A 12,009-nucleotide genomic window follows, 5' to 3' on the forward strand; every position below is an offset into this window, starting at 1 on the left:
AAGACATAGGCATTCTTTTGTTTTGTTTTATAGAGTGGGTGCAGCATAGATCCCTTTCGATGCAACCCCATTGTCTCTTCTCTCTCATGAGACCAAAACCAACGTAAGAGACCAGTTTTCAAGGCGTTTTAAGTATCTCGAAACTTGTGTTAGAGAAAGGAACAACACGTTAATGTCAAAGTCTTGCAAATCCAGCACAGGTTGTCGACCATTTCCATCCAACCCCACACACACCACACCAAACCAAGTTAGCATTCATTGCTACCACACGCATACTCATGAACCAATTGCCCTCATTAATCTCTCTCTCTCTAACTCTCCTCTTCGATAAATACTCTTGAGAAAAAGCTGGAGTCGTTGGAAAAAGACAAAAAAAAAAAAAAAAAAACTAAACACCCTTCCGTGTTGTCTAGGTATCCAGGTCGTGTCAACAAATAAAAACAATGGAGAACGAAGAGGAAAGAAAGCTTATGTAGGTAGGGTCCATAGTACTGGTTCCCCACATGCATTTTATCCAATGACATACAGCCCCTAATCTTTTGACTTTGTAACAAATCATTCCTTATTCAATTTTTGTCCAAGTCTTCTAACCTAACTTCAATTATTAAATTTTAGGATTGGGAGGAATTAACATGTCGAGATAATTAAACAATAAAAAAAAAGAAGTGAGAAACATTTTTCTTATTAACTTAAGGATCTTTTTGTTCAAATGGATTGTTACATTGGCAACCCAACACCACAACCCTCTAGATTCATGGAGAAACTCAAATAAAAAACATTTAAAAAACAATTACCTTTGCGCTTGATCAAGGATTTCGAAAATGGACGACAACCAAACTTCCACGTAACACTTAAATTTAAAAGCAAAATTCAACACTAAAAAATAATATTTTAATTTTATTTTAAAGTTCATAGAATGTTATCCTCTACAAACCTAAAGCATCGGATCATGGTTTTGGATTCCAAAAATTGAGTCCTAGCAAGGGTGAAATAATTACTAACTTAATAAGGCTAGTTGGACTCTATAACAAATGTGTGAAGTGGATGAGAATAGACATGACTAGACTTTTAAAGACAATCTATCATCCTCAAAGTTATAACATTTATCAAAGGGGGTGTCACATAACTCAAAAAGAGGGGGTAGATTTATTGTAAGATTCATACTTAATATTATATTTTAGGTTTTGTTGGGGGTAAGATTTGAACTCAAGACCTTATTTTCTCTTTATTTGACCGTTTGGATCTCCTTACATTTAAAAATGGGCCAATTAAGGTCCAAACGATTTTTTTTTTAATTCATTAGATTGTTGGGCTTCTTTGTACTGTTTGGGCTTTAACTATTCTAGAGTTCTATATGTAGGAACACATACTGCAAATAAAAACTTTTGATCTCCACTAACTGATTCGATCGATGATTGCATTGTGGATATCATCCTAAGGGGGTGAAGTTGGTTTTAAAGACAGTGCCTTCTCTATGCCTTATCATCCTCAAAGTTATAACATTTATCAAAGGGGGTGTCACATAACTCAAAAAGAGGGGGTAGATTTATTGTAAGATTCATAGTTAATATTATATTTTAGGTTTTGTTGAGGGTAAGATTTAAACTCAAGATCTTATTTTCTCTTTATTTGACCGTTTGGATCTCCTCACATTTAAAAACGGGCCAATTAAGGTCCAAACGTTTTTTTCTTTAATTCATTGGACCGTTGGGCTTCTTTGTACCATTTGAGCTTTAACTATTCTAGAGTTCTATATGTAAGAACACAGACTGCAAATAAAAACTTTTGATCTTCACTGACTGATTCGATCGACGATTGCATTGTGGATATTATCCTAAGGGGGTGAAATTGGTTTTAAAGACAGTGCCTTCTCTGTGCCTTAGTCATTCAATTAAACTAATAAGTTCATTCCAATTATTCTTATTATTTGATTTAATATAATTTTTTTCTAATTCAGATTTATATATTAAGATCAACAATACTTACTAACTTAGTATGATTAATTGGACTCTATAACAAATGTGTGAAGTGGGTGAAAAGAGATGGCATGATAATAGACTTTTAAGGACAATCTATCATCCTCAAAGTTACAACATTTATTAAAGGGGGTGTCACATATCTTCAAATAGGTCTCATTCCTGGAGCTACACATACTCTCTTTTGCTTGAAAGAATAAAATTAGATCACCATGCGCAAGAAACGCAAGAGTGGGATTAACTGTACAATGGGTTCCACTAGTTATCTATCATTTGCTAGGACACCATCACAGTACGAGGTAATATTAACTAAAATTAAAATATTGTGAGATTATTTCATCTTAATCGTACATGTGTTACCTGGAGATATTTTTAGCATGAATGATACTAAAGTGGATGATGCCATCAAGGAAACCCGAACCAATCATCCAAGTCTGAGTTTCAATCTTTCTCCCAAATCCAACTTTGAACCATTTAGGTAAGACTAGAGAAAAATTAGCCCAGGACCCACAAGAGTAGTTGGTTGTCTCAGAGATAGATGATCTGATCAGCATAATATGATTAAGAACAAATCGAATACAACAAAAACTACAAATTAATAAAGATATTACTTATATGTTCGATTAATTGTAGATTTACTAGAGAAATACTATAATTTTGCCTCTAATTAGATTGATTTTAAATGCGACTAGTCCTATCCAACACTGATCGTTGACTATCCTAATTGTGGGAAGGAAAAAAAAAATGCCATGAGATCCTTGGAACGAAAAAAACCACTATAAATACCGGATACCCATCACACACCCATTAAGATCGATACTATGTTTTTTTAATGAGATAGAATATCATTTATAAATCTAACAATCTGACTTCTAATTCCTCAATTGTGAGTCAAAATTAACAACAACTTCTTCAAAAAAATCAAACTTTTGAGAATAAAATCTGAGAAAATTATGATATAGAGCATTTATTTGTTATTGAAATTGAATAATAATGTAGAAAATGAATGGATGCTAATGTACAAGAGCAATAAAAATTAACGACTTCACATTCTCTTTATATTTTAATTTTAGTTAAAGTACATTTACTTCAATATATCTCTTGTTTAGTGTTTGATTAAATAACTAATTTCTTATAAATAAAATAAATTTGCCAATCAAGTTCCTTAAAAGGGTTACCCAGATCTGGGGTCCATGATGGTGATCCACAACAAACTAATTGGTTTCGGGTGTATCAGGTAATTGGGTACCCATTGACACCATTACAGGTTAAGCAAATCCTAGTGCGTTCCTGGGCATAAGCTAATTTTGACTGATCTTGGCCCTAGAATTAATGGCTGAGAAATTTCAGTCCATATGAAATTATATTGGGCTTGGGCTTTGGCTGAGTTGGCAAAATTAATAACCGAGCAAGTTTAGTCACTATAAATTCATGTTAGGCTTGGGCTTAGCTCATGACATGAGGCGTTTTTTCGAAGGTTTATGAAAGAAGTTTAGTGGGTTACCTTACAGAGAGTAGAGTGGCAAGCCAACTGCAGGTCTCTTTTGAGCACCACATGACTCAAACAATGAGATTCAAACTTTCCCCATAAAAATCTTATGGGGATAAAAATTATGCTCAATATAACCATCAGCTGTGTTACATATTGCAATCCAATCTTGAAGCTATCTGGTAATTGAATTAGGGGAATGTTAGGAACAAGAGGAATGTAATTGGCCCAGCTTATTCATGTAATGTTCCAGTTTTTGTGATATTGTTTCAATAATAGATCATCAATAAAACCGGGAACGTAACCCGTGATTTTCTCCACGAACCCTGTCACTGAACGTTCTTGTTCTCTTTCTTTCATTCATTGTGATTTTTTTTTTTTTTTTGGTTTCCTTTACACAGATTTTATTTGAATCAAGGAGTTAAACTTGTAGAGGCTTAAATTGGTAAGATATCTAGACCCTACACATGTCCAAAAGCTAGAGTAGTAGGAGACTATAACGAAATGATTTTTGCTTCTAAGTGGTACCTAGGACATCCAGCTTGTCTGAAGGGTAGAGCTTGAATGTTAGCTCTGCCTAGTATATAGATTGAGCAGTGAAGATTTTTGGATTGTCTCTGAATCAACCCAGATCCCTTAATTTCAGGAAAGATCCTAGGAATCAAGAAAATGGATAATGGAGTCCATGCAAATCTTTTTCTTTCACAGTAAATTCTCCTAAAAGTAAGGAATCCCTGTGGGAGATTCCTGAAGATCAGGAATCTCGAGGAGATTCCTTATTCGAAGAGATTTCTAAGAAGAATTATAAATAGAGAAAGAGACTTAGAGGGAAGGGGTCCCAAAGGCGAGAAAGCCCATTATACGTTAACTTGAGAGCTAACTTAATCATCAGAGGGTTTTTGGCAGGTATGACACCAGTATCACCATTCAATAGAGGAAACAAGGAACGTAGGGTGAGTAGAAGGAGCTGAGTTGTTAGAGGTAACTCAAAATCACATCTACAAAACATGCCCAACACTTCTCCATTGAAAAGGCCTATGGACAAAAATATTGTATTCAAGCCCATTAAGAAGATTGTTAAACCAAAGTGTTAAGAGATCCCCAATAAAGGTGATTGAGGTATAATAAAGGGTGCCACGTGGGTCATCAAATAAAGTTCCACCTTGAAAATTGATCAGCCAAAAAACGCATAATCAACAAATTAGAATTAAAAGAAAGAGTAAGATGAGAGGAGAGTTACATACGCAAAAAAGTAATAATTGATTCTAATCGTTATCTACAGACAAAGATTGGATGGATTGCAAGACAAATCCAAGACCATTACACAACTTAATACCCAACATAAAACCGAATCTTCATCTCAACAATCCCTATCATCAGAAAACAACAAACTACAACCGTCAGATGAAGCTGTTTGATAGCAATACCTCTAGTTGATGGATTAACTTCACCCACAGAAGTCTCACCAAATCACCATACCCATACTCACTGTAAAGTGATGTGAGTATAGTCGGTCGATAGACAGATTTTCTTTCCTGATAGCTACTAGACCAAGACCCAGTACTGATCTCTTATGACATTTTACTTGTTTGCATTGGCTGGGCCATCCCATTCTTACCCAAATCGAATAAATGGGTCACGTGTCCTCCGTATAAAACAAATGTGCTTGTCGATTCTAACTCATAAAAATTGGTGTCCCTCTCGCACATATATTTTGCTTATAAAATTAAACATGATATTAAGGCCATTAATGCATGATATAATTCTTCAGGTGACTTGCTTCTTCTTACCAAGTCCTAACTAATATCTTTGACTATGGGCCTGTTTGCTAACGCTGTCAGCTTCTGTGGTTCTAAATTACTGTTTCTTTTGTTGTTCAAAATTGCCGTCGTCAAAATTTCGTTTGATAAGCTATATTGGAAAAGCTGCAATGCTATACACAGAATAGCTCATTGTTGCTTGTTGAAAATAAGTATAATTGTTAGATTCTGATAAATTAATTAGAATATCCTTATATGTTAGATTTTAATTAAAATTATTATTATTTCGCAATATCTAACCAATATGGTTAAATATGTAAAATAAAAGGTGAAGTTTAAAAAATTATCTAAATGATAAAAAAAATTTAATTTATTAAAATAGCTATTGCCATAATAATATTAGAAGCAATTAAGGTCATTTGAAACTTCACACTAACAAAATGGATTTTACAAAATTTGTTTACAATTATTCTCATATGCATATGAGCAAATAATAAAGAGAGATACTATTGTCACACCAATTCTTATATAAATCATCAAAAAAATTATACACAGTTAGTGTGGCGTTAGTAAACATTGGTATGGCAATATCAACTCTCATAATAAATTTAAAATTTTTCTTTTTTTCTTTTTGTAGTTTTCTATGATTCTCTATAACACACAAGCTTTGAATAAAGTTTAAAGGTAAGGGACGATTAGGTCATTTCATGTGTAATGTATTTCGTCGTTTTTGACTTCCCGCAAACGCAATTGATCAAAGCTCCTCAACCAAGCTTTTGAAATATGGTTGAACGACGCAATCTATTGCAAATCATTATCAAAGACTGTTGCAATTGTATAAAAGCCTTTTACCACCGCAAAAATGTCAGTTCCCAAGCGTTATCAAACACCACTTAAGTTAGTGACCAAAGTTCCATGACACCTGTCCGTGTAATCCAAAAATATGATTGGATGCCAAAGGGATGTAAAGAGCAGAATTTGTTTTGGACAATCTTTTTCCTAATACTTTCTAGGGTATTTTAGAAACACTCCCCATTAAATTGATAATATTAGATTTACTTCCTTGTAAAATGCAAGAACAGGTTTACTCCCTTGATCGTGAGTCAACATTACCTTTTCTTGATGATTTAACTTGAAATATGATATTTTTCAAATTTTAATTTATTAATTTAAATATTTAAAGAGTATTTTGAAAAAAAAAATTCAAAATTTTTAAATCAAAAAAAAAAAAAAAAAATGCAACCTTGACATACAGTAAGGGGGGCAAGACTAAAGTACCCAAATTTCTCAGGGGGGATATTTCTAAAGTACCCAAATTTCTAATCTTGTTGATAAGTTCTAGAGAGCTTAGGTGTTGTTTGGCCAACATGAGTCTATGTGAATCAAAAAGCCTCAGTCAGGATGGGAGGGTGACTAAAGTGGTCACCCTAGCCTAAGTCGATATCTTTCTTTATATAATTGTGCTTTTGTAGGTGTTATTTGGCCAACATGAGTCTATGTGGATCAAAAAGCCTCAGTCAGGATGGGAGGATGACTAAAGTGGTCACCCTAGCCTAAGTCGATATCTTTCTTTATATAATTGTGATTTTGTAATCCCATGAGTTCGATTGTAAGTTGCAACCCAATTTCTTGTCCAAATGACCATTAATGGATCCGTTTCAGATGAGATCAGGTCAATCTAGAACTACTCCATTTATTGGATTGGATTCTGAACTGATCTGAAAATTAGTTTGGACCCTTTGTTGATTGGTTTCTTTTTTTGATTTAATACTAGGATCCAGGCCTGATCCAATAATAACCAAATCGAGTCTCCAATCAGATTGTATATGCAAAACACAAATAAGCTTTATGTATGCAATTTACATAATTTCTTACATTTTATTGGACTGGGGCAAGATTGATCAAGAAATGATTTAATAGGCCCTCAAATTATTTCGTTATTGGATTCCAAAGTCATCGGAGCGGATGAGATTTATTGTGTGATCCAATACAAAATACTACTAACAAAACCAAAAAAAATGAATCCTGTTTGCTTCTAATAATTCAGTTGCTTTTTTGTTCATCATGTGATCCGTTTCAAATCAAAAATCAAAAATCAAAAATAAAAAATAATAAAAAAATAAAAAATAATCATTAATATACTCCTAACACGTGAAATTATGTAATACTTCCTAGACCTCATATGATATTTTAATAAATTAAAAAAACAAAAAAACACTTTCTTTACCAACTTAATTAGTTTTTAAGTCTTACTAAGAATTTTTTTGCTCAAATGGATTTTCACATTGAAAATCCAACACCACAACCCTCTAGATGTAATGAAAAATCTAACATCCAATAAAAAATATTTAAAATATACATATATGGGAAATGTTTAGCACCCAACCATTTACCCAACAATTTGCCCAACATGATCCTACATAGGTTAGAAGTTTTGGAATGGGCTGATTTTTGGTGAGGATGATCTCTACGGTTAGAAGATCATCCTCACCAAAAATCAATCCATTCCAAAACTTCCAACCCCATGTTTACAAGTTGAAAAATCGTGGACCGTCTATTTTTTTGTAAATTATTTGTGATGGGATTAGAAGTTTTGGAATAAGCTGATTTTTGGTGAGGATGATCTCCTCACCATAAAGATCATCCTCACCAAAAATCAGTCTATTCCAAAACTTCTCACCCATGTAGGACAAAACATGTTGGGCAAATTATTGGGTAAATGATTGGGTGCCGAACGGACCCTATATATATAAATTTTTTGGACTTGATCTAAGATTTTGAAAAAATATGACTACCGAGATTTCACGAAAATCTCAAAATTTAAAATTAAAATGTAAAAGTGAAAAATAATTTACTTTTTAGAGTTCATTGATTTTTATTCTCGATATCCCTTTGGCACCGGATCTTATTTTAAATGTCATAAGGTGAGGCCAATGACACTTACTAAAAATTGAAATATTACTAAGTTAGTAAGATTAGCGGGATTCATAAAAATAATAAAAAAATAAAACTTTAGTAAACAACAACTGTACTATAATACGACAAGTCCTAAATCGAAATCCATCACACATGATTCACAATGCAATTACCTACACCGACCAAGACTTCATAATTCTCTTGCGACCCACGCAGCTATGATGAAATGGTAGAGTTTAAATTAGTAGGTTTACAATGACCGATCCGAAGGCTGGAGTCGCATCAGAAATCCATGATGCGTAATATTAGATCACACCTGAGATATCAAAATCATAGCCTTACCTACCTTTTGTTTTTGGCCGAGAGAGAAAATGAAAAAGGCCAATTAAGAACGTAGTTGTAGTGACCGACACTTGTACTTTTCCACGCGATACCTCATCATCGAAGACAAAATGTGAAATGGAGCGTGTGATATCAGTCATCTAACTTTGCCACGTAACACCTTAAGTATAGCACCACGTGTCCTAACTAGAGTCCAAAAATCCAGAGGAAAAGACGAGATTTGAGGAGGAATGTTCTACACGAGGGACAGGTGTCGAGAAACCATTCGTTAACGTAGAACAGGGGACAGCAGCTTGTCCTGACTCAACTTTCTACTTGTGCGCTTTATTTCATTTAATCTAATCATGGTTTAATATTTAAAGTCTAAGGTTTTTTGTCGCTATTAGGCGAAGCCAAGTTAAAGTCGTGCACGTTGTTGATGCTGCTCCAAATGCGGCGGCTTATCTATCCCTCGCCTTCTATCCTCTGAACCCTTGGTTGTACGGTACGATTAGTACGAGAGCTATCAAACCGTACGTACTAATCTTGGACCCAATCCATGTGCCTCTCATTAAATGATCTTAACCATCAGATATATGTTGTGGTTATTTGAACTCACAAGATGGCTCGAGTGAGCCATCAAATAAATAGATCATTGGATCTTGCCCAGATCCGAAAAATTAAAGGATTTTGATTCTGATAATTTGATGATATACAAGCGGATCCGGATTAATAAAAAATTATGCATGCACCAATTGTAAATCAGATAAAGATCCGCGGGGAAATATGGTCCCCCTTTCTTATTTTTTATCACAAGAAATATCGCACACCCTAACGTGAAAGTATATGAGAATTATAGATATTTTTTCTTGAGATTTAAGTGAAAAAGTATCTATGATTTCTATTCACTTTAATGTCAAGATGTGCGATGTGAGATCCAATCTTGAGGGCATTCCATTATATCTCATGAAATTTATATGTTTACAAATTGAAAAGATAATAAGAAAAGAAAGTAAGAAAGCATTTTAATATGGTGGGACAAGGAGTATTCAATCATTTACTTAGATATTATATGTGGTATGTTATGCACCTTGAGTAATACGCAATTAAGTAATATTTATTTTTCAATAAGTGAACAACAAGAAAGTTGATCAAATAATTAAGATAATGATAATATAAAGCCCCACACGCCATAGGAGCTCAAAAGCAAGAAGTCAGGCGACGACTCCCCCACCATTTCAAAGTGGAGATGATCACAAAGAAGAAGGAAGAGTTGTTACACGATATTTAATCTCATTGGTCAGCTTTAACTACCAATCACAACCACATCATACACACACTTCAAACCAAGTTAATTTATATAACACAAGGGTCATCCCCTTAATATGGAATCTCAAGCGCAATTCTGCGTGCTCTGAGACTGCCCAAAGAAAAAAAAAAAAACAGAAAAAGAGAATATCAAACACGCACGCTCTTGTACAAAGGTTTCTCTTTTTTTTTTTTCTTTCTTTTTGCATTTGTAGAGTAGTCAAAAAAAAAAAAAAAAAACTGTGGCCACTACTGAGACCAACCATGAAGTTGGAGAGAGAGGAGTATTCTCCAGCAACAATTGCAGTAGCAAAGGTAGAGTCCTTACCCCACGCAGCAAACTCGTCATCAGAGACAAAGAAGAAAAGCAAGAACAAGAGGAGGTTCAGTGATGAACAGATCAAATCGTTGGAGTCCATGTTCGAGTCAGAGACGAAACTCGAACCCAGAGTGAAGATTCAGCTGGCAAGAGAGCTTGGCCTGCATCCTCGTCAGATTGCTATATGGTTCCAGAACAGAAGAGCTAGATGTAAATCAAAGGAGCTCGAGCGAGATTATAGCAAACTGAAAGCCAATTATGATAGTTTAGCTTCTCAATTCGAAAATTTGAAGAAAGAGAAGCAATCTTTACTGATACAGGTACTCTTTTTAACTTTTTCTACTTTTTTTTTTTTTTTTTAATATTTAAAATCCTTGTTGATCTTGATTGTTGTCCAAGTAGTTAAGAGTACATCATACCAATCTGTTTGGGACGATTATACAAGAAAATTTGACTATAATTTTTCAACAGTTGCAGAAACTGAGTGGAAAGCCTCAAGAGCAGAGCAGATTGTGCCAGATGGATACGGATGGAAACAGTACTGATGGCGAATCGGATAATGGAGTTACTAAGCATGAATCTGAACAGAAGCCCGAGCTGTCAGTGGAAGGTTCAGACCTTAGAGTGGTTGCAGGTTCAGATGATGACAACAGCAAAAATAATCTGGACTACTTTGGGCAGGAAGAAGAAGAAGATCTTACGAGTTTCATAGAGCCGGCAGAACAAGTCTTAGCATCCTCATCTATAAATTGGTGCAGTTTTGATTCAAGTGGTTTTTTTGATCAGTCTGGCAGCAGTGCACAGTGGTGGGAGATTTGGTCTTAGAACAACAAGTAGAATCAGAAATACACTTTACTTTACCTTCCCTAGTTGATACTTGATAGAGGGACAAGGCTGTTTTGCAAGCAGCCCGTTTCACAGGGTTTCATGGAATGTACAATGAAAGACTACAACTTGTCATCCTAATGGTTAGTATGTGTCATCTTAATAAATGGATCTAGCACTTAGGTTCATGGCAGGTCATGTTGATCCTAATTCCAATAAATTAGTCCTCTTTGTGAGCAGATGAGACAAATGTACTAGGGAAGGATCAAGAAAAGAAATGGAAGGCATGAAATAAATTTGAAAAAATGGATTTTAAGCGCAAAGGAAGAGATGTGTGTGCGTGTGTGTGTGTTACCAACACTAAAGAAAGTTTCTTGTGTTACCAACACAGATCCGTTTGAGAAAGATCGCTTTTTCTCTCTGTCCATTCTTTCTGTAATTCCTCGGAATAAGGAAAACAATGTCAAAGGGTGCCGGTTAGGAAGGAGGAGACACCATCCCTCCACCTCTCCGGCTGAACTTAAATACCCACCTTTGGAATTTTCCAACTGACCTTTCAAATTAGCTAATGATTACTGTTTTAGGTTCCCAAGTTTCTTAACTACTCTGTTCTCCTTATGGCTTTAACATTCAAGTAGGAAAGCCACGAGTAACTCCAATTACAGGTCACCCTAATGAAAAGCATTAATCACAGCTCTAGCTAATGCAATGGCAACGACCAATTTGTTGCAATGGAAAGGGGAAAAAAAAAATCACTGGATGAATGCAATGCAACTATGATAGCAGATAAAAGTTGAAGGTGCAACTAAACCCCCATTTGGGGCCTGCACCCTCTTACTTAAGGATAAGGAGTTACAAGGTTCTAAGAAAGCAATAGACATCCAACCATAATACAGCCTAGATAAAGCAAAAGAGAACTCATGTTTCCACATTCCAACAATTATCGAAGGTCCAATTCCCCCGAGAGATCATTTCTAGACTGTCAACAACACTCATCCAATCACTAGAAGTGGAAAATAACATACCATGTAGATGAAAACACCTAAAATATACCTGGTTACTGTGTCCACACTTCTTCTTCCTGCAGTTCACAGC

General features: G+C 34.9%; 1 protein-coding gene across 1 annotated transcript; it reads left to right on the forward strand.

Annotated features, from left to right (window-relative positions):
• Positions 1 to 9,660: 9,660 nt before the first annotated feature.
• Positions 9,661 to 11,237, forward strand: LOC147389989 (homeobox-leucine zipper protein ATHB-12-like). The gene is made up of 2 exons (XM_086419250.1): positions 9,661 to 10,409; positions 10,561 to 11,237. The coding sequence occupies exons 1-2, from the start codon at positions 10,035 to 10,037 to the stop codon at positions 10,912 to 10,914; spliced, it is 729 nt and encodes a 242-aa protein (XP_086275376.1). The 5' UTR covers positions 9,661 to 10,034; the 3' UTR covers positions 10,915 to 11,237.
• The last annotated feature ends 772 nt before the right edge of the window (positions 11,238 to 12,009 follow it).

The sequence above is a fragment of the Akebia trifoliata genome, chromosome 12 (genome assembly GCF_017979445.1).
Source record: "Akebia trifoliata isolate Shusen 1 chromosome 12, ASM1797944v1, whole genome shotgun sequence".
In the NCBI taxonomy this organism is placed as follows: domain Eukaryota; kingdom Viridiplantae; phylum Streptophyta; class Magnoliopsida; order Ranunculales; family Lardizabalaceae; genus Akebia; species Akebia trifoliata.